The sequence below is a fragment of the Protopterus annectens genome, chromosome 2.part1 (assembly GCF_019279795.1).
Source record: "Protopterus annectens isolate FY-2018-M chromosome 2.part1, PAN1.0, whole genome shotgun sequence".
NCBI lineage: Eukaryota > Metazoa > Chordata > Ceratodontiformes > Protopteridae > Protopterus > Protopterus annectens.
Window position 1 is genome coordinate 573,911,525 of NC_056729.1, and position 24,733 is coordinate 573,936,257.

General features: G+C 37.2%; 1 protein-coding gene across 1 annotated transcript in view; it reads right to left on the reverse strand.

Moving 5' to 3' along the window:
• The window catches only part of CHRNA2 (cholinergic receptor nicotinic alpha 2 subunit), a 403,744-nt gene extending 380,178 nt beyond the window's left edge, over nucleotides 1–23,566 (reverse strand). Inside the window, exons 1-2 of the mRNA XM_044062347.1 lie at nucleotides 22,732–23,566; nucleotides 12,469–12,678 (exon numbers count right to left, since the gene is read on the reverse strand). Coding sequence (XP_043918282.1) covers nucleotides 12,469–12,643 — 175 coding nt within the window. The 5' untranslated portion in view covers nucleotides 12,644–12,678; nucleotides 22,732–23,566. The remainder of the gene's footprint in view (nucleotides 1–12,468; nucleotides 12,679–22,731) is intronic.
• Between the last annotated feature and the right edge of the window lie 1,167 nt (nucleotides 23,567–24,733).

A 24,733-nucleotide genomic window follows, 5' to 3' on the forward strand; every position in this document is an offset into this window, starting at 1 on the left:
GAATGTCTTCATTTTTGTAACCAGTTGTGTGTTACTTTAAGCCGAGCAAAAGTTGTTGATAAATGTGACAAGTTTTACACCTCAGTTTTCTTCATGCAATCAAGATTCCCTGTTTAATTTCATAAATAACGCTGGTTTGCAGAAAGTATGTAGCCTCATTATGTACCTTTACCAGTAAACCATTCTGATTCTTATTTTTCTGTTCAAACTGTTATTTTAGATTGACATAAAAGTTGTGCATAAAACTATCAGGTGATTTGGTATAACCATGCTTCTTAATGTAGCCCAGAGTTTATGATTTACGTACTCAAAAACCAAATCACCCATCATTTTTGCAGATACATGGAAATAAGTGTGCACTGAGATGCAAAGGGTATACCGGCCTGCAGAACTTTTTCACATAGACAGCAAGTTTCAATAGCCAGGAGGGCAAAAAGAAAGGGAGATAAAGGCAACCTTGTCTGGTGGCTCAAAATAAAATAGATGAATTCAGGTGATTAACAGTGACATAAGTCTGTGGGTCATGTTAAAGGACTTGACGTGTATATACTGCTCAGGAAGCCCATGTTTATGAAGAACCTGCCATAAGAAGTCCAAAGATAAGATATGAAAGGCTTTTAGTATGTCTGTACAATGGAACTTCCAAATAGAGCAGGCAGCCTTTCCTAGATGTAAATATTCTGCCGTAACCTTTTTGAGAAGTATACACCAGTGATGGAAATATAGGCTTCAAATGCCTGACTAGTATTTTAATAAAAACCCTTGTTTTGGTTTGTGACAGATATTGGCTGGTAACTGGCTGAATTATAAGATCCTTACTGGACTTCTGTATTAACAGTAGAGTCGCCATACAACTAGACTGTGAAAGTATCCTACTTCTAGGGCTTTACAAAATAGTTTATATGAAGGATAACATGTCTCATTACTCATGTTTCTGTAAAAGTTTATGGGTAGGCCTTCATGTCCATGGCTTTGCCTGCCTTCATACTGACAATGACTTCCTGATCCTCCTACAACTGTATATGTTGACTTAATCTTATCTTGTCATTATCCCTTATCACAGACACTTGTAAATCTCTCAGGAAGACATCTATTTCACCTAGACTGCTGCTTCATGAGCCTTTATAAACCCGACTAGAGTAACTGCCCAGAAAGCCAATAATTTGCACAGGGTTAGAGAGGAGATGTGATCTGGAATCCTGTATAGTAACTATCAGCATTTCCTTCCTTCCTTTATCCTATATGCTAAGAACTTGGCAAGTGAGATATCCTTGGCCCAAATAAACATATCAGTTGTTTTAAATCTCTCCAGTATACTATCATATTGCAATGCCTTACACTCTTGTTTAAGGTGTTAATAGACCTCAGTATTGAACTATTTAACTTTATTATATTGTACCTGTAGTTTAGTTAACTGTGCTTCATATTACTGGATTTCAATTCTGTGACATCCTATCTTTGCTTCCTAAGGAGTTACCCAGTGTCTTGTATATGAGATTTGTGATGTTTCTATTTCAAAAAAAGTGGTGTCCAGCTAAACCCTATGTGTCCACCAGTAAACCAGTGTTGCCTCCCTTAATCCTCTAAGGAATTATTCCTGGCTAGAAGGTGGGGATCTAAAATCCATCATGGAGATAGAAAGGCAAATGATGCATACATAATTTCTAGAAGGACATCATTATAGGTCAGGAAAGGGAGATGCTGCTGTGTAAGAATCAGTTAAGGAGCATATTAAACAACATCTGTGAAAGATGTAATCAAGTCTACTAGTGACATTAATACAAGGAGCAAGATATGTAAAATCTGTTACAGTAATACCTGCCAGACATCACAGAAATTCTGGTCCCCAAGCAGGATTTGCAATGCCTGTCTATTTCTAGGAAGACCAGACTTCCCTGCTGGGTGTCTGTCTAAGAAAGGATCAAGTGCCACATTAAAATCTCTATTATGAATGGATAAATGGCCATCCTCATGTGGAGCAGGGCTTTATGTAAGTTATGAAAAAAAATCCTTTTAACTCTGTGGGCCCTTAAAAAGTGTTTACCATTCACATTGACTTTAACTATTACCTACCTACTTTCATTATTGGATTTTACTTCCTTCCAGTTTTAATTAGTATGCTTGTCCACTAAAATAACCACCCCTCATTTACTAGAATCCATCCCACTAAGCACTGTTTATCCATTTACTTAAATTGTCACAGCTGTTTGTTTTCAATTTTGTTTGCTTTAAAAAAAAGCACATGCACTTTTTCTTATTTAAATACCCTTAAACTTGCTAGCAATTTTTGTCTGGTTTAAAGTACCATAAATTTCCAGGACATACCTTTAACCCCAGTTAGCCATGTAGTGGTGTCTGTTCCTGGACATGGTTGCAGATTAGATTTAAAGGAAGATATATATTTATAAATGTACCCAGACCCAGGGGTAAAGGGTGCAGAATTAGATAAATCTGAGTCTAAGCTAGTGATAGAATGAGAGTGACAGATGAAAAAAAATACTCAACCTCCATGTACTACTATAAGGCTAGAACCTTTAACAAGATGCCCTGAACACCACAAATTGTCATAATAATAAAATGATGAAAAAAACAGCAGGCTTTAGGATCAAACTGTCTCCTCTTCTTGAGCCTTTGTAATCCTCTAACTTGAGCCAGGACTATGACCAACTATGTAAGTGACCTGAGTGATTAAACTACCCTGTTAACATGATCACTCATCAGTTAAACTATGATGCCCATAAGGGTGATATCAGTAATATCCATTAATGATATATAGTCCTGACTATCCTTAAAGTCTCCTGCTAAAGAAACCTCATTTTTCCAAGTCACTGTCATCTTAGTGGATAAACTATAAAATGGTGCCAAGAACAGTGTACTGGGATGGGAGGAAAACAATATAAAGATGATGGAACCACAAAAACTTGTAACAACAAGTGTTTTGCAGTGAATACATGTATACAATCCAATACCTACTTATCAGGTTACAGTCCCCCCCCCCGAGAGAAAATCAAGGTTAGAACGGAAAGAGAGCACCATTCACGCTCAACATACCACATGGCTATGGATCCAGTCCTTGCTTCATTTAAAGCCCTTTGGGCCCATTTGTGATTGTGGTTACAACCTTGATAGCAGTTTCTTTACCAGACAGGGCATCACTAAGCTGAATATCATCCAGAGTGAAATCCGGTTTGCCAAATATATCACCTTCTTCATCCAGGTCATGTACATTTGCTAGGGGAACATACCAGTTAGTTTTCATCACCATGGAGAACAGATTTTGTTGGGAGCCCTCAGCAGGTGTTGACAAGGTCTATTTCAGTTGTGCCATCCTGCTCACACATTGTTTCTTCTGAGTACTCTCTCTGTTTGTTAGAAATCCTTCACTCCTTTCATCTTTTGGGGGTTAGATGGTCCCTGCTGGCTATTACTTAGAAGAGCATCCAGAAATGCCTCAGCTTTTCCAGGCACCACAAAGGAGTGTTGTTTTTCCATGTGGAATATATGTAGGGAGGTGGGGAATCATAGCTAGTAAGACAGACCAGACTCTCCCTCATATGCTTAATTACCGACAATGTGGCTTTCCTCTTCATAAAAAGATTATTGATATAGTCTGGTGCAACTTCAACAGAAGCCTGTGCTGGCATAAATGGAGTTCTAATGTTACTGCTTTCTGAAGCACCAATTCTCTGTTACTGCATTTTAAAAACCTAACAGTGAAATACCTTGGCTGTTTGATAGAGATAGTCTAAGAAAATATGTGGTGCATGTTTCTATTATGGAAGATGAAGAGGAGGATAGTTTTAAGAACTTAATAAGCTCTAACTTTATGAAATTACCAGATATAGACCCCTCCACTGATTCTGGCAAGGCAGTCAGTCCTAGGTTTTTCCTATTCTGATTTTTGAGGTCATCCATTTTAAGGTTTAGGCATTAAACAGCATTCTGCAAGATTACAATTTTTTTATAAGTGAATAGTTAAAGATACCCTGTGTGACTTCAGTTTTTGCTAATAATACTCAATATTTTCCATAAGTTTCATTAACCATGCCTCATATCTGTTATTTGTTTCTTTGATTTGGGTAGTGTTGACAACCACATTTTGAATTGTCTCCATGATCCTGTCATAGGGGTCTGGTTGAACAGCTGTCTCATTTGAAGCATTTGTAACATTCCTCATTTGTTGCATTGTCCAAATAAATTATGCACGGGCTGTGCTGTAACCGGGGTGAAATACACCAACAAAGCCTAGGCTGATAAGGCAACTATCTTTATAACCACTTTGTTACAGTTATGCAAACTGACTAATAAAAAGTCAAAACTAGATTCCTGAGTATGTCAAAATGAGATTATGCCACATTGCTCATACTCATTCTGTGCATGTCCCCCACAAAGGCAAAAAATAAATAATGTGGACAAAAGCCCAGTCTCTGGAACATTTTTAAATATTTCACTAATTCACTTAAAAGTTAATAGAATAGCAGGTTTTACATAATCATGCGTTTTTTGAACAATGAGAAGCACAAAGCTCCAATGTCTGTCATTACTCACTGACTTACTGTAATCATCTTTGATTACAGAAAATAAACATTTACAAAGATAGTCCAAAAATATGAGACAAAGCCAGAGACAGTTTGCAAAATTAGGGATAGTTGAGAAGTATGCATGCATCTCATAGGTGACTACTTTGCATTTCATTATAGTTTTTGCTTCTTTTTACTTTAAAGTGCATCACAATTTGTACTTTTGCATTTTCAGCATAATATATCACTTTTTGTGCTTTCTAGTCACTCAGAAAGACTACACTAAGTGTACATGTAGTCTACAGTTTATGGTAACCTTTATGAATCCCCCTCAATATTTAAAAGCACAAGAATATCAGTAGGAAAAATAGAATTAGGAGGATGAAGGTGTGAGCTATGTCTGTCTTGTCTGTTCATTCAGAATGGTGTACACTTAGTTTACAGCTAGTTTAGGAGTTATTGAATCCCTGGATAGTATCTGTTAGAAGTCAACTACAGTTTGAGATAAGGATGCCTTTCTCCACCTGTAGCTGTTAGATCCACATTCATTTAATAGTATAACAGAAGGTCTGACACTTGTAGGTCACTATGTGGATTGGGACACTATGATGGTTTGCTAACTCACAGTGAGCTGAGAGTTCAGGTGCCAGACTGCATGCTAACAAACAACATCTTCTTTTATTACTTGTCTAGAGATTTAGGAATGATTGCATGTCATTATACTAGTCAGAGCAGAACTAAAGCAGGCTACATTGGTCTGAGCTGAACTGTTTACATAAAACTGAGAAGAACCCAGAGACATTTTATTGGCTCTGAAAATTAGCCACTGAAGATCTAAGTAGTCTGAATGAAACACCAGAACAAGAACGACCCCTGAAGCTTTTTTTTTTTGCCAATTTGGAACTTGGCAGAAGAATTACAATGGCTTTTACATTTAGTTTGAAAATCTGTTTGATACCTGTAACTGAAGAAATACAGAAAAGTATTGGTGTTTTTAAGAGGGAAGTGATCATAACAAAACTTGAAGAAGTTGAAACAGACTCAACTTGTTCAATAGATGTTGGAAGCAATTATTAAAAGACAGAGATACTTTTAAGTTACATTTTTTTTATGTTTCACTCTGAGTAAAAGTAACTCATGTATTCATTTCTCTCTTTTGTTGAAGGAAACATAGAACCGTAAGTGGAGAAACATGCTGTTGCTGTTGAGAAAAAAAACATGCCCATATACAGTGTGTTTAGAACCCTAGAAGCCTGTATGTGTTTGATAGATCCAGGAACCCCAATCAAGATGACACCCATTTCTTAGTAGGAGTAAACTTAACAAATGACCACAGTTTTACGGCAACCATTTGAAGTGTGGGGACCTGCTAGATTAAGTCCTGAAACATGGAGACTGAATGACTGAAAAAAACAGAATTACACATACTAAGTCTGAGATGGCCATTTCCCAGAATATTACATTTTCTCAGAGGTATAGCAATCTCAGAGTTGGTACATATACGTTTGAGGGGTGCAGTGGGGTGGGGAGGGGGCTTGCCCCTGCAAAAAAAAGTTTAAAGTAGAAGCACAATCTTCAAGATGCACTATACTCCCATAGTTTTTGTTTTTTTAGAGGGACATGTGGGCACACTGCTTTTCGAGCACCGACAATTCAGTAGAGAGCCCAGCTTTATAACTGCTCAAAATTATCAGGGATTTGAACAAGTTGATGAAGCTTATATGAACATTTAAGTATTCACCACTTTTCTACTTCTCTGAAAAGCCAAACCACAGGGTCATCCCACTGCACAGAATTATTTAACTAGCTAGATTATTCTGGCACTAGAAAAAACATCTGGCTGCTTGTCTCCTCTTATCAAGGGGATGTTATGTATCCCATATTTAAGGAATATGCTAGGGCAGCTCCCATTTCAGTCTTGTCGAGTGGACATTATACCTTCACTGTGTTCATTGATAAGCTAAACATTGCATACTTTCATTGAATGCAGCCAAATTGTTTAGTGGTCAGTATACAAGCTAATTGGAGATTTACAAAATGTCTTTAATTGATGTCATACAGCAGTAGACACATGTGACTTCACATTGTCTTATTTTTCCTGTACTATACTGCAAACTTTGTATTATCTCATTTATATAGAAGGACATCTATGTATTAGAAAAGTTGTAGATACACTGGTACAACTGTACTTCTCTGCTGATATAAGGACATTAGCCAATTGATGAAATTATATGAACTAATCAATGCATAGCTCTGTGTATATCTCTATGCAACAGTCATCACTGTTGCAGTACCTGTAACTATATGGGATGTATCCTACCAAGGAGTGGATATACAGTCAGTTTACAAAGCTTTTGGCTCCTTCCTTTCATCTAGTATATCTGCCCTTAGCATGCTGGTGTAAGAGGGACATATGGGTGCAAAACTACTCAGAACATTCATGTTGTTTAGAACTATTAAGAAGATTTCTTATCAGATTAACATTGTTAGTTCAGATTCAAATTCAAATTGTGCAGATAAATATCCCTAATGGAAAAACTTCCTTTCTCCTGAAGAAAAATTTATTCAAATGTTTTTATGTCTGTCAGGGAGGATAAATGTTTCTGTGGTTGAGAGATAACCTACTAGGACACTCATTCCTGTTGTGTTTTTTGTTTAGGGGATCAACACAATGCTAGGTTCTGTCAGATTTGCATGCCACCCTCTCCCAAAACCATAAGGAGATGGCCAAAATCTTTGAACTTGTTTCCAGAGAATAAGCATTTTAAACAGTCTGTGGTGACTGAGACTCTTTTGACAGACTGACCCCTCAGAGGAAAAATAAAAGGTATTAAAAGAGGCATCCAATAAATATTCTGTTCTGCAGTCTGGGTCAGATATCCTGCTGAATTGTTTTCACAGGTATCAGTACATCTGTCCATTTTTCCTAGTCCATCCAGCATGTCTCTCAAAGAGGCTACTATTGCATGGGATTTAAACAAGTCCATTCAGACCATATATCAGACTTCAGCCAGAAAGGCAGAACATGGGATCATAATCTCTGAGGGTGAGGAAGGTATTCACCAGGTACTGGTAACAGAGAATGTTGCTGGATCTTTGGTGGAGGTCAAGCCTTTGAATGCCCTCTCCTAAGACATTCGGTTTAGAGACTCACAAAAAGAGGATTCAAAACACAAAGCATTTGCCACCTCCTTCTACCTCTTCTATCCATAAAACTTCTCAGAAAGAGTGGTATAATTTTGCCAATGCCTGTTTAAGGAAATTTGGTTTCTTCAGCCTTCGCTTCCAGTTTCTATACCAGTTAAAAGAAATAGATCTCTTCCTTACTCAGATCAGTAGCTTAGCAGGGTGGGGTGAAGGGGGGCAACCACCCTGGGTGCAAATTATTAGAGGCTCGATTGAGAGTTCCCGGATTCCTTTTTTCTGTACTGAAATGCTAGTACAGACCAGCACTTCAAGAGCTGTGGTCAGAGTGGATGTGTAAGAAGCTGATTGGTATTGATTTTTTTTTTTTTTTGCATCTACCTCTGCATTGCATATTTCTCTCCACACAAAGTGTTGTCTTATTAAGCTCACTTTCTGAATCTGGCCCATCAGTGCATGTCCACTGCTAGAGAGTTTCTCAAAATTCTGGATGTCATGGCTTTCTCCATCCTAATGGTTACATTTGTCAGACTAAGCATAAGGGAAATCAAATGATATCTCAAATAATTTGGGATCTAGTATCTTCATCATCTGTCTAAACAGCTCTCAGTGCTCAGTTTCATCAAGAAAGAACTCCCGTGATGGGCCAATCAGTTCTTGCTAAATCCAGGCCTCCAATTTTCTTCCCATCTCCTTACTTAGTCACATCAGATGCTTCAGACTTCAGATGGTGAGAATGTCCCAAGCCATCAAGGTTTAGGGCAAGCATGTACATCTCAAGTAGGTGATGGCACTAATAAAATCTATCAAATCCTTCATTTAACTTTGGACCCTAGACCTCTGTTAATGATAAACAAACAAAGGGAAACAAAGTCATATCACACTACAGACTCACCAAGATTACATGGGAACTAGTAATATAGAACTCCCTCACTCTACAGGCCCTGTACATTCTATCAGAAAGAACACAATAGCAGACTCTGAGAATTTCCAGGATAGACCCTCACAAGTGGATGCTACCTGTACTTTGTCACATCTGTTGAGAATTCCTGAAGTAGATGTGTTTGTCTCCTTTCTTAACAGACAACTAAATTGGTTGTGTTTCAGGACACCCTCCCAAAAGGCCATGAATGGGAATGATTATCTGTGCCAACCCTCACCCCCTTCCTCTGATACCAGAATTTTTTCTAAAGATCAAGACAAACTTGTCAAAGAGGCTTGTGGTAACTCATGTTTGGCCCAGACAACAATGGCTCTCCCTTCTCATGTGTCTGTCCAAGGGCAATTACCAAGGACTTCCTCTATTATATGGGATCCTTAATCTACTACATCATTCAAAATCTCCACTCAGCAGATTGGATGATAGAATTTTGATCCCATTTGGACAATTATTTCCCTCAGGGTGTGCAGCAGGTATTAAAGGAGGCTAGGACACCTGTTAGCAGGAAATCATCTTCTTGTTCTTCAGTTCTTGTGTGACTTACTCAATTAGTCATTTCTGGTACAGAGTGCACTTCTTACGAATTATTCCTGCTGAGATTAAGCAAACTTGTACAACTATTAAAAAATGAATCAGCAGATATCCATCTTTTATGTTGCTGGCAAAAATGTATTATTAGAAAATGGAAACAAATTTACCCTCCAATGTTATCTAACTTATTAGTATTCGTGCATCAAGTTAAAAAACTTGAATTACCAGAGTTTGGTTCTGATCAGGCTGCCCATTTAAAATTTTAATAGCAAGTTTTATCAAATTTGTTGGCACAAAATCTTCATGACCATACACAGCTCTGTTTAATAAATGTAAATTGTTTCTGAATCTCAATAATGCACCCATGGGTATGTGGTGTTTATTTAATAGATGTATAATTGGATTTATATTGATTAGCAAGTTTCTTTCTGTGTGTTGATTACAGCTTTGGGTTAATAAAGTTGTAGCTTATAAAACAAATCTTAAAATTTGATGGTCACCTAGAGTATGGCCTTTTGGGTCATAAAACTGGTACCAAAAACATTAGAGAAAAGGCACACAAATATGAATCACTAAACAATGCACTAAGTGTAGCATGACCTCAAGAGCATGCTAAAGATATACACTGATTTACTGGATTATTTGGACCTTCAGCATCTACAGCCAAAACATGGCTTTACATTGGATACCCTATGAGCAGACTCTTTGGCCTTGCTCCCCATGAATTTTCTCAGCACTCTTTCTGGGTTTTAGTGCCTTCCATTGTTCAATTGCATACAATAAATGTATTTTAAGTAAACTCATTCTTTCATTCATCAACACACATACACACACACACACACACAAACACACACACACACACACACACACACACACACAAAAACACACACACACATGCACTAACACACAAGCACACACAGAGGACACATATTCCACAGACTCACACACACACACACACACACACACACACACACACACACACACACACACACACACACACACAAGCACATTCATTTCCAGGGAAGATGGTGAGTATTTTCCACTGCAGCCTTTAGCCCAGGTTCAAAGTAATAAACTACCACCATTCCAGATTATCAGACTGGATCTCTTCTAGTTTCTATTTCAGTCTTGTTAAGAAGCCAAGTGATTATAAACACAAATTATAGTTTGCAGAGAAGTCTGATCAACAACTTTAGATGCCAGCAGCTTGTCACTGTTTAATAATAAATTCCCTCTTATCATTTAATAAATACATAAACAACCAACGGCATAATTGTAAAACAATGAGATAAGCAATATAGGTAACTAAGTATATAGAAAGAAATTAATTGCACAAACAGGCATAAAACTTTTTTGTTTTGTTTTTGAAAAATCAAATACAATAAAGAAGACCATGTCTACAGCTGTATTATCCTTATGTCTTACTGAAAGAATTACTGCCCAGATTACAATATCTAAATTTCCAGAATATATCAGGCAGAGACACAGGTTCAAAAAAATCAGAAGTCACAAGTAGCAAGTAACACTCCTTCTCAATTGTCTCTGTGTACATTTATCTATATATAGTTTACATCTTTTTCATACAGAAACCACAAACTTATTCAGGCAGGGTTTCACATTTGCATACTACTGAGCCTATTTACTTACTGTTTGACAACTGTCTGCTTAACAGAATTTTTAATTACTTTTGCAACCTGCTAACTTCTTCAGCATGAAAAGAGTCAAAGATCCTGGAATTGTGGGGCAGCTACATTACAGTTTGTTTCACATTTGTGTACCATATTTCACATTCAAAGAATATTACTGTGCTTTTCAGCAAATGGAAGTTACCATCTTCAGTTATAAAATCCATATACTTTTCTATAAACTTGGCAGAAACGGGTCAGACGTTGACATATCTTTCTGTGAATCAAATTAAATACACTTATTGCAGACTATGTCACATTTGTCATTTTACATGTTGCAGACCTGACAAGCCTTAAGTGCAGCATTCTGTTTCAAAAAAACACTGACACACTTTTATGTAAAGCTCACAAAGGATTTCAAGTAATAGGATTAATGTAAGCTGTCGACTGTACTTAGCTATGCAACTTGTCAGAGGAATAAATAAACCAGATATGTATGGTGAAAAAATGAAAAAAAGAGGAATAAACAGAAGAATAAATGTGTTTTAGAAAATAAGAGTAATTTCTAATGTCAGGAGAGATAGCTATAAGTAGACAGCAGTAGAACAAAAGTGTAGCCAGGACTATTAAAATTAATATTTCTGCATAAGATTAGATTTTGCCCCATTATAAGCTCACTGAAATAATGCAAGTGCCATGGAATAAGTGGTGGGTCAAGAGTTAAGAGACATTTTCCTATTCCATTCTGTAGCACCAGCATTTGTTAAGGTAAGCAAACTATATTTCAGTGGGTGTCCACTGCACATATCCCACAGTTCCAAGAGGTGAATATTATAAATTGCTCCAGTCTAATTATTAGGACAATGGGTATTAATAAAAAGAACATGTGTTGATAACAGCAGACCCTTAACATTGTACAGATTTTATTGCTGCTTATGGTGGACCTTGATGCTCAGTAATGTCTCAGAAAGGTGTCAAGATTATGATTTATATGTTGTCTGTGTATGTTATAGAAAAGCAGCCAAAAATACCATAAACCAAATCACACACACATATAAATATAAATACATATATTTATATATATATATATATATATATGAAATCTATATTACATAGATGAACAAGCAGAATGTCAACTAACCTTTAATCAAAAGAAATCGATAGGCCAACCACGCACACCACATTAAAACAAACACTATAAAGTGGGGGGACTTTTCCCCCACACCCCTCAATGTGGGGGGCTGTACCCCCTACACCCCTCCTAACTAAATATATTAACTACGAGATCACACTACAGTCGGGAAAAGGGCAAATTTAAAAGAACGGCCAACTGATTTCTTTCCCTTGGAAAGCAATGATTTGTCCATTCACTGAAATGCAGCTTCGACACATACATGTCAATTAAACATTCTGCTTGTTCGACTATGTAGTATAGACCCTATATCTATCTATCTAGCTATATATATATATATATATATATATATATATATATATATATATATATATATATATATATATATATATATAAACATACACACACACTACCAATATTTTAATGTGAAGCTGATATGTGGCTATAGATTGGTGGTATCCGAAGCTCTCATTTACGAATAATAAAATGCAATGAAATTTTCAGCATTATTTCAGTTCTGTTGTAAACAGCGGTTTGCTCTACATCATAAAAAGACAGTACCACAAAATGTCTTACCTGATCTGAAAAAGGAGGCACAGCAGAGAACTACACTGTACAGTGACATCACTCTTATGACAAATTGATTCATCTTTTGATAAAGCACGTTACTGTTGGAACAAGGCAAAAGACTTGCTGCTCTGTTTTGGTTTACTCCTTCCAAGTATAAAGACAAAAGGAAACTGATACCCATGTAAATAACCTTATTTCTAACTGCATCTTCAGGACCTGTGGAAAGCAACACAAAACATCATCAGTAATGCCATTATTTATCTGTCTGGTATCTATATCTGTAGCTATCTCCATTAAAACATTAACATTACACTTGCAAATTGTAGAACTACTATCTGATACAGTAACAGTGCTCCATTTAGATTATACCACTCAGCTGATATTCAGCAATAAAGTTAATTTACTTTCATTACAAAAGTGCTATAAAGTAAAACCTCATACAAGGACACAGTGAGGGCATTGGTATGTGATAATGAAAGCATACTGTACATAAAACCTTTGTTGCAACTAGTAATATTTTAGCATTTACTCTGATGAAGTCTCATATCACAGAACAGGGCACTTTCTATTTAAAAATGGCTTCCAAATGCTTGCAATCTAGTTAAATAAGAAGACATGCAGCAGTTCAAACTGCACCTTATGTTCCATTAGTCTCACTAGCAGTAAAAGCAGGGACTACAAAATGCACATTACAAATCTGCTAATATGTGAACTTTATCAGTGTTCTTATAGCAAAATCAATAAATGGCTGTATTATTTGCAAAGCCAGCAACACAGACAAGATTTTAGTAATACTTCTGTCCTTCACAAGTACTCAGTAAATCTTGCCAGGTACAGCCTGTACAGAAAGAATAAATACTGCAAGCAAAATAATATTGCGCTTACTCAGTAGACAGGTCCATAATTTGCTGCACAGTATTGGAAGCCTTGCCTGATGTCAAGTACCATTCATTACATTATTGTCTGCTTTTCTTACAGCAAACTTAATAGGAAATCTGATAGCTATAGTCACCTTATAATGTTACTGATAGTTATGACTACTTACAAATATACAGAGTCCATTTCTGTTTACTGTACATTTCTTTACAGTGAGTAACTGGCATCAGATTGGTGCACAGTTCATCCAGTTATACAGCACAATACTTAAGGAGCTGGACTGCAAAAATGATGACCTGGAATAAAATTTTGTTAACCCTTAAGTGCACAGCAAGCCTAAGCATTTCAGATTACATCTTTGTGTTCAATGTCACTTCTGTTGAATTGTGCTCCAGTCATAGTTGGTTAACAAAATGAATATTTAAAAAAGATTACTCTTTGTCATTTACATAAGATAAAACAAAATACATTATGTCTTAAGCCATGTTGCAGGCAATGTTCCTTGCTGTGAAACTTCCTTAAGAAGTTTGAAATAATGTTAATAAAATTGTATCATATAGTCATAGCTGATATAGACTTGCTTGCCTGTTATCTTCCTGAAAGGTTATTACAATAGATGTATTAATTGAAGGTAATAAAATAAAACTGCAAGTAGCTGAAAAGTATCCAGTGAATTAGATAAGCACAAGAGATTCTTAAGAAAGATCAACATTTGGGAGTACCTGTGTTACATACCATACTACAGTGACATTAAACCATGAAGGATCGAGAGTGCTTGTTTTACATAACATACTACAATGACATTAAACCATGAAAAATCGGGAGTGCTTGTGTTACATAATATACTACAATGACATTAAACCATGAAGGATCGGGAGTGCTTGTGTTACATAACATACTACAATGACATTAAACCATGAAGGATTGAGAGTGCTTGTTTTACATAACATACTACAGTGACATTAAACCATGAAAAATTGGGAGTGCTTGTGTTACATAACATACTACAATGACATTAAACCATGAAGGATCAGGAGTGCTTGTGTTACATAACATACTACAATGACATTAAATCATGAAGGATCGGGAGTGCTTGTGTTACATAACATGCTACAATGATGTTAAACAATGAAGGATCGGGAGTGCTTGTGTTACATAACATACTACAGTGACATTAAACCATGAAAAATCGGCAGTGCTTGTGTTACATAACATACTACAATGACATTAAACCATGAAGGATCGGGAGTGCTTGTGTTACATAACATACTACAATGACATTAAACAATGAAGGATCGGGAGTGCTTGTGTTACATAACATACTACAATGACGTTAAACAATGAAGGATTGGGAGTGCTTGTGTTACATAACATACTACAATGATATTAAACAATGAATGATTGCTAAAAACACAATCTAACAAGGGTTAGAAAATAAGATTTCCATTTATTAGTATCTGGCTGGTTGATAAACAGCCTGTATGATCAAGCTGTTTTTCAATAGATTCTTAGCAAATAAATAATGATCATTATTTTCTTTTGCTGACTGTTATTGCACTGTCTTTTACCTAGACACCCATAATCATGTTGAACACGATCATTCAACACTAAGATTTTTGGTTATGTTGACATGGTAAATATAGTCTTTCTGACTTTTATCACAGTCTATGTACAGACTTAGACAAACCAGAAATTCCCATTGTTTTATATTCTTTCTACTACAGTTCTTTAAGCAATTGCAAATTCTGTTTTTATGTATTCTGTAGCCATCCCATAATTTTGCTCTGCCTGACAAGACAATTAAATTTGAAAACAAAACTTTTGAGACTATAGGCTGCACAAGACTTTAACAGAATAATTTGGCATGTTATGGTTAATTGCCATAGATGAACATTCTGTAAAGTGATTCTGAGTTAATTCTCAGATTACAACAGTCTGTAAAGCCAGGCAGGATTTGGTAGTCTATGATGTCTCATGAACAGGGGAAAAACTAAAAGGTGCACTGCATGGGCAAAGGTTGGCCTAAACTGCTCAAACAGCCAACTGAAGTTTATCATAGTGTGCAGATTTAGATCACATCAGTATTCTTCATCTGGCATAAACACACACTTGCATAACTTTCTGCTGGCAATTGGTAATAAATTACTAGGAGGTACCAGTTGTACACAGCCATTTTCCTTCATTCTTCTAATTAATTTATACCTGGAGGAATTACTTATGGACAAATCAGTTCATACACAGTGCACAGTAGACAGCATCGCTGTCTCACAACAATAGGCTCCCTGATAAAATTATCATCTGGGATGCCTTATCTGTGAAGTTTGCATGTCCTTCCTGTGTTTGTGTGGGTTTTTTCTAGGTGCTCCACTCCAAAGACATGCAGTATGTGGGTTGGGCAGTCTAAATTGGCTGTAGGTGTGAGTGTGCATGCGTGTGTGGTACTGAAAAACTGCCATGACAGGGTTAGCCATCTGGCAGTTTAAACATTTGTTCTAGATGATGGTCACAGTTGATGTGACATCCCAACCCCATGTGCAAAAATAAGCATAAAGGACATTACAGAAGGATAGAAATCAGTCCATACAATATTTCCAGAAAAATATTTTTACATTGGAACTACTAATTTTCTAATATATATATATATATATATATATATATATATATATATATATATATATATATATATATATATTTAGTTCCCCTTCAAAACATCTAATTCCCATAACATCGAAACTCAAAACACTGAGACCATAAAACTCATATTATTGAAGTTCATAATACTGAAAATGTATAACATTGAGTAGTGTATCATTAAACATGTAAATTTTATTGTGTAATTTCTTAATTTTGTTAATGTTGTGGTATCACTTTACAAAGTTGTAGTTTTTGTGTGAGGTAACATGGAGGTTGGTACATTTTGTGGAATTGTAGTTTGTTTAGTGTTCTGCTTTGACAGTTTATCAGATAATTGGTAACTATCGGTCTTGTTAAGTGATAGATTTGTTGCTTTCATGGAAGTTAAGTTAGTATTCTGAGAAGTGCCGGGAGAAGTGAGTAGGGGAGAAAGTGTTTATGTTGCCAATCTGTATGTGTTTTAGGCCATACAGGTTAGTGATTTAGATATTATGTATACATTCTGTATGGTGATTGCAATACAGTGGAGTTAGAAAATTAACTTTTTTCCACTGTGGTGTGATCTCGGAGTTAGTATATAATTTATGGAAGGGGTGGTCAGAGCCCCCACACATGGGGGGGTGAATTGCCTCCCTGCAAAAATGTAGTAAAAAGTGTGTTTGTTAGTTTGGTGTTGTTATAGGTGGAGGGGATGTTCTTTACTAGTGCATTGTAGGTTTTGATGTTATGGGATGGTGTGATGCAAAGTTTCCTTGTTTTGGGTTTTTGAACATATGAGTTTTCACTGTTTTGGGTTTTTGATGTTATGGTGTCAGTGTTTTGAGTTTTGATGTTATGGGAATTAGATGTTTTGAAGGGGAACCATATATATATATGTGTGTGTATATACATATTTATTTATATTCCAGAGTAAGGTTTATTTATCAGTCATTAATCTTCCAGGAATTTTGGTTTCTTTGGTTGCAGCATTCTACCTCATCAGACCATCAGAACTGTTTTTCCTTCAACATCAACAGACTTTTCAGTAGTACTGCAGTGGTGGTGCTGCGGTAGCATTGTCACCTCACAGTAAGACGCTGTTCGGTTTGATTCTCAGCTAGAACGTCTTCTGTGTGGAGACATGCATGAATGGGAATACCTTTGTTGAAGGTTGTGTGTCAGAGCTGGGAACTCGGTATGTAAAAATCTACTGCCAATCATTAGCGGACCGCAGTTCTGCTGTGGCGACCCCTAACCGGGAAAAGCCAAAAGACACAAACAAACAAATCAACAGACATTTCAGTACTATTACTTAATTACCATTGCAACTCGCGATGGTGGTGCTGTGGTAGCATTGTTGCCTCATAGTAAGACGCTGTCTGGTTCGATTCTCAGCTAGAGCGTCTTCTGCGTGGAGACATGCGTGAATGGGCGTACCTTCGTTGAAGGTTGTGCGTCAGGCCTGGCAAGCCGGTACATAAAAATTAACTGCCAATCATTAGCGGACCAGAGTTCTGCTGTGGCAACCCCTAACCGGGAAAAAGCCGAAAGACACAAACAAACTTAATTACCATTGCAAATGATAATGCTCAAAATAGAATACTGTCTACCAGTATTTTCTCTAAACCCAGGACAAAACACCCATACTATGAGAGTTTGTGACTGTGAACAAGATGTGCAGATTCCAAATCCTGTGTGGGATTGGGGACATCACCATATCTCTAGAAAAATCTATATGGCTACCATTAACTGCTTGGGCTACTCTCCTACTCAACTATTTGACATTCAAACTAAACCACTACTCTGACTGCCTACCTCTAGCACATACAATGCAACACTGGAAGACAAATCATTCCTTATGCTCCTCTACAGACAATGCCATTCAAATAAAATATATTTGAAAAAAAAAATGCCAGCTGTATGTCAATACTCCTATTTTAACAAGGCAACAGATGAAAAGGCCTTTTCGAACTTGCACCTGCCTAATGGAACTCACTGCCTCATGAAATCTAACAACAGCAGGAATTAAATATATTCAAAAAGGAGCTAATTAAGTTTCTTCATAATGAATATAAGTGCTAATGTTTTCACCATAGCTAAATCAGGCCTATTGCAAGTAGCTCATATGTGCACAGCTGATCACTATGTTTGATCCAATTGCAAAAGAATTGCTCTCAGTGTAAGTGACCCCTACTTATACATAGGGCTTACACTGAAGTGAGTCACTTACACTGACAGAAAGTCTTTTGGAATCAGGGCAGATTTACGCTGAAAGCAACTCTTTTGGAATCTGACCCATTATTTCTAAACTGCGCTAGTATAGTTGTTTGATACATGTTGTGCATGTATAAATTATATTTTTTCATTCTTTAATCTCTTCTAGCTCTTCTTTCTATAAACCTGTTTGTTGCTCTCTTTCAACAGGTGTCTCAATATACTGGCATTGGTATTTACATCTATCTTCTATGTATTAGTCCATTGTTGTTCTACAAATGAATTGTCACACTCTTTGAATTGATAACAAAGAATTGCAACAATGTGTTTAAACTTGTGACTCCACTCCTGGTTGAAAATGTTTTTTTAAACATAAATGTTTTTTTAAACATAAACAATCTGTATAATTTAGCCTTTTAGAACTTTCTGACTTATTAAATCTGCAGAATTTCAAATGTGTGCAGACAAAATTTTCAAGCTGTAACATCTTAGCAACACTAAACCCCTTCACCTCACCACATTAAGTAATTTAAATAATTTATCTTCCAGTTAGTGTGTTTCTCAATTTGGTTTAGGGTTGCTGGAGACTGCTGTGGTACATAAGGGGAACAGATTAAAGAAATTATCCTTGGACTGGGTGCCTATCCATTGCAAATGCCCATCCACACACTTACACAGATGACTAATTTGGAGAACTGCTAGTTCACATATGGCAAATCTTTGAGCTCTACTATTAAACCTGACAAAACTTTAGGCAGAGACAAAGAGGACATGTAAACTAAACGGATACCAGCTAGGAAATGGACAGAAGAGGCAGGTCCTGTAAGGAAGCAGGTTTAACCACTGTGCTACCCTCTGAATAATGTGATACATATTTGTAGGTTGCCTAAATAGTTTATAATTCAGTCTTATGATAGCTTATTGTTGCAATGCATGATCTTCGTGAAACGTTTCTGGTCATACCTCTCAGCTTTTTAGCACAAAAAATATGGACAAAGCCGAAAATAATGGGGGGGGGGGGGTAAAAGCCCCACAAAATAAGGACAAATTCTAAATATTGTTCTTATAAACTTAGAAAGTTGCTAGAATAACTGAATTTGTGTTGTCATGGATTCTCTGATGGATATGAAATCTAAAACTCAAATGTATTTCATTATTTAAGGACTTCAGACCCCGGTGAGTTGCATGTGCATAATGATCAGAAGTACCAACAACTCTAAGGAAAACACTAGGTTGGCTAACTTTCTTTCGTTGTGTTACTGGTTGACCGTGTAATCTGTGCAGCACAGTACGACAGTTATAAAAGAGCAACTGAAGATCTGTCCAGGGTGCTGAAAATACAAATTTCTCTTAAACAACGCAATCCGTGCAAACATCATGCTAAACAACGAACCTAATTTGAGCCATCGGTTGTCAGACAAGCACTGGGCTAGCACATCCCTAAGGGGAACGCTGGGGTTGGGTGTTGGAATAGCTGATACCCATAATAAGATTTTACAATCCAGTAAACAGACTTTGTTTATGTGATGTGGAAGGGAGGCGCGACTCGTTCTGCTTTTGGTACATTAACCATCTGACTTGAAGACGCATGCGTTTGCTCGTAAAAATATGTACGAGTACGACTTTTAACTTCTTCGGAAAGCTAATCTATAACCAAACCTCTACATTTAACCTTAGCTCAAATTAATAAACAGCTAGGGTTACCACCTGTCCCACTTTGCGAGGGACAGTCCCTCTTTGGGCAATTGTCCTGCAAAAAAAAATTGAAAAAATGGCAAATGTCCTGAGATTTTAGGACAAAAATATTTTTTATATTTTATGTGATAGTTGCATAAAACAGGTATCCTGTGTCTGAAACACCTAAATGTTATAAGGAACAGAATAAATAACTAAAATGTTACAATAATAAGCTTTTATTTAGGCAAAAAAAGTGAAGTTATATCCTTTGTACTGGCCGTGGGTATGTTTTGCCCTGCAAAATCTGACATTTGTACCAAAAATGTCCCTCTTTGGGCATCTGAAAAGGTGGCAACCCTATAAACAACGCGCTTCCATTCATGCTTACGAGTCATAGCCGATCCCTTACCCATAAACAGACTCCTACCCCGAACTGCCAACAACATTAACGGCGTGCAGTTCACGTTATGAAATCAGTATTAGCAATTACATAACAACTTCGACAATACTAGTGCCTAGATTTTACAGGTTACTCTTCAATGTAGCCGAGCTTAAGCTCAGATTTCCACTCAAGTACAATAATGTGGGTCCCAAAATACATTTCAGAAACCGTAGTACTGTTACCGTGCAGATAAGGCTTTCGGTTTGTCTTGGGAGGGTTGTGACTAACTCAACACACGGGCTTTAAAGAGCGGACACCTAAAGCTTCTCCACTGCAGTTGTACTCTGGTTCACTGTATAAAGAAGTTTTAAACAGCGCATCAAGTTGTTCATTATTGCTAAGACTTGTTTTGGGTGCGGTGGGGAGGGGGGTCATCTGACAATGTTTCAGTAACGTAAGAAATGCACGAGCTATATTGGTCGTTGCTTACCTCACAACCTGTAAGCACACGAAATATGGACAAAGCCTAAACCAGGCTGCTGAGAGGCGACCTGTGCCTGTCCTACAGAACAGTCTTTGACTCTGCCCTAATGGAAATGTTGCACATCCGCAAATCAAATGGGAGAAGAGTCACTATTGCTAGGGATCTCAACATAGCTTGTGACATTAACAGAACATGTTGGATAGACAGGTATATCTTCCAGAGATTGACACTCCTCTGGAATAAGCTCTCAAGTCACGTGAAGCAGAGCTCCCCAATGACCCTATTTAAGTGCAACCTTGACAATTGGATGGGTGACCGTAAACTCACCTCGGGGGTGGCAGTGTGGTACCTATGTCCCTCATGAGCAGGAGTAGTGGATACAAATCATAGACTCGCTCTGCTAACAATGACCATCTCCATCTAACTATAGCCAATTAGGGTACACGGGTTTTTACACGACTGGGCTTGTAAAGGCCATAGGGCCATTAGCCTAGTAACCTCCTATGAATCTATGAACCTATAATGGGAAGGGGGCGTGCCAAGAATCAGTGAAATATTTTAAATATTGCCATTATAAATGTATAAGGCTGCTAGAATAGCACCTTTTACATTAGCATGCATTACATTTTCCAGAGGATATGAAATCTGAAGACAAATTTTATATCATTATTTACTGACACTAGTCCTCAGTCATTTGCCAGAAAACCATAAATCTCATGAGGAACAGTGCAAAAATATGAAGCAAAAATCTGGACAGTTGAGAGGTGCAATTTCTTGGAATATATCCTGGTGCAGCTGGAAGCTCTAGAAAACGTGGAGCTCGTTTTCTGTGATTATCTGCAGCTCTTTTTCACATTGCTGGAGGTGTAGTGCGTTACTGGGATACCGACGAAACTTGGTAAAATATTCAGTAGGAAATAATTCTGAGTGGGTTAAAGTCATCAGTTCAAGCTATCCATATCCAAGTACTATCTCATTCACGTCTTTTGCCAGTCGGATGTGCTTGGAGAAAAGTTTCAGTTTCAGTAGTGGAAGTATGCTGAATAGTTTTGATATGAAGGTGTTTCAGTAAACCATATTCATTGGAACAATGTAGTTCAGTCTAGTGGTAACAAACTGGGCATTATATTAGCTCCTCCCCTGCAGGCAAACACACACACACACAAGTTGTGAGAGAATACTTTTACTGTCGCATCATGTCTGCATCTGTGGAGAGTGTTATTTATAAATCTGACCGAAGTGTCATCTCTGCATTTAGTAAACAGTATGCATCCAGTACCATACTTCGTAAATACCTTGATTAAGCCTTATTTTCCTGGATTTATTGATGTTTAAAGGATTACCTGTTTAAGGGAATATACAATACAGTGCTTCAGTAAGCGAACTAGCTTGTACATACATTAGTACAAACAAATCAGTTCTGAATAAAAAAAATAAAGAATTAAGAAAGAGAGTAGATGTATACGCTTTTCTGACTTACAGGGACATTTCTTTGAAGACTATGTTTGTTGCATAAAGGCTGGGGTACAACCAGAGAATTATAAATACAAGATAATAACAAGAACGAACCTCTTTATCAGTCTGAATACTGCTCCTGAAATAATAGTTAGCCACTTCTATGTGATGGTTACAGTTGATGTGACACCCCAACCACATACGCAAAAAAAAATATGGGGAAAGGGGGATGATTTCTGCCCTTGTTTTCCTTGGTGTTAAATGAAAGTAAGTCATGTTGGTTTACGGGGATTACCACTGCTGTTCATATTCACATGTGACATGGTAAATTACCAAGCTGCCATCTGTGCCAGTCTCTCAGCTTTCTGTTTGATGCATTTTTTTTTCTTTGTCAGGGAATCTAACCCCTAAAAGATAACTTTCAGCACTTCTTTTTTTCCCCTTTTTACAGTACCCTTAAAGTTCTTTATGATTCGACAGTACTAATCAGGTGAGGAGCCCAGAAAACATTTATTAAAAGAAAGAGTAAGACATCATTCTTGAGGTAACTCTTTATATAATCTCCTACCTGTTTTTCGTGTGAAATATCTCGCCTACAAGGTAAAACGCAAAGACAGTTCATCTACATTCAAGATGTTGCACTCAAAGGAAATTGTTGGTAAATATATGAGGACGAGTTTTCTTCGTATTGATCGAGTCCCACAGCCAGATTAGCAAAGGAAGCAGACTACAACTCCAGAATAAGTGTATTGTGCGTTATCCCCAAAGAACGCTTTCTTGCTGCTCACTTCCCAGATGTCTTGCGTAGGAAGCTGGTGTTAGTTTTTCCCTACAAATACGCAGGCAGCGTACAACCTCTTCTTGACAGCGCTACGTCTGATTTCACATTTCTTATTGTGCAGGGCATACCTCAACAGGGGATCCAGAGGACCCTCTTCAAGAGTGTGTGACGTCCTAAAGGTGGAGACACCGGAGTGATTTATCTGATTAACCCTTTTTACCGCTGTGAGGCCAATGCAAGTACTGTACCATACATTACACCAGAAGAAAATACACGCAAAAACAATTTATTTAACTGGAGTTTGCGCACAGATCGTATCCAACTAGTGATTGGGTTCTCCGGACCATAACCCATGCCTTGGAATGTGTATTTAGGACTTAAAGCAATATTAGACAGATACACGTAAGCTGCTAATGACTATTCCTTTTTGGCTTATAGTGTTCACACAACCCTCAACGAGGAATGGTATTCATTCGGGTCTCGAAATTGCTATGTTGCTTGCATGCTGTTTCACAATGAAATGATCTGTCTACTAGTCATTTTTCTTTTATCAAATAACCATAATAAATAACATTGAATTGTGTTAAATCAACAAAATAAATTTTTCTAACCACTAAGAAACAATTAGTAGCCACTGAAGTTTTTAATAATTGCTTATTACTAAGTGTTCCACATTTTACACATTTCCACATTGCGGAAGGCAGTGGAATATCTGAATATGCAGGCATGGAACAGCTACCTTTGGGGGGCTTAACGGTCCAATACCTATTAATTTAGAAGCAGTACAGCCTAACAGGATTAAAGAAGAGAAATCACTAAGCACCTTTGCATTCGAATAGGTCTCCTTAGTAAACAGCGATTAACAAATTAACTGTCAAAAAGGATACCCTTATAGTGTTACGATTTAGTTTTGGAGCATCATGCTAAACATAAACTAACGGAGATAACGGATACTGGTTTATGTAAGGTATTTAGTGCAGTCTTTTTTTTTGGGGGGGGGGGGGTTAACTAGGGTAGGCAGCTGCAACAAGTTGAAAGGAAACAAGGAACGACAGCGTAAACTGCTTTGCAAGTCGTTTGGTCGGCTTTTGTGACATATATTTTTTCCAATAAATGTTAATGTGAGTAACACACTCAGTTGCAGTCCTGCCACTAGAATGCATTGTGTTTTATTTTTTTCCTGATAGTGCGTGTTTTCCAGCATGGAAAGTTTACCGATTCTGTTGACAATCTCCCAATACTAAGCGAACATCTGCAGACCATTTCAGCACCTCACACTTCTTGCGTATCGTTAATACGTATAGCTGAACACAAGTTTTAAAAATGCTCACTACTCAATATCTCCCAGGTTTTCCCTCTCATGGTTGTTTTTTTTATCCACTCAGGACAAGGGGCCATGGAAAATAATCGAGGGCAACAGACCAGACGGTTTATTCATAAGAATTGTTATTATACTAATCTATAAAAATCCATCCAATGGGGTTGCGCATTATAAATTAATATATAAGTGACGTAACTCCTGTGCCCATAATTTCCCAATAACCTTTTTCAAAGCTAGGACAAAAATTAGACACGGTACGTGAAAACGATGGTAGTCCGTTAATCCCTTTAACGCTAAATGCTGCCCATAAGCACTGCATCTTCTCTCTTGAATCCCAGTGCAGTTACTGGGGCAACATAACTACTTGTTGTACAAACAGATTTATTACATATTGTCCTGTATGCTAATTGTGTGTGACGTCACGCCACATACAACTTCTTGCTACTTCCCTCTAGATGGCGCCAGTAG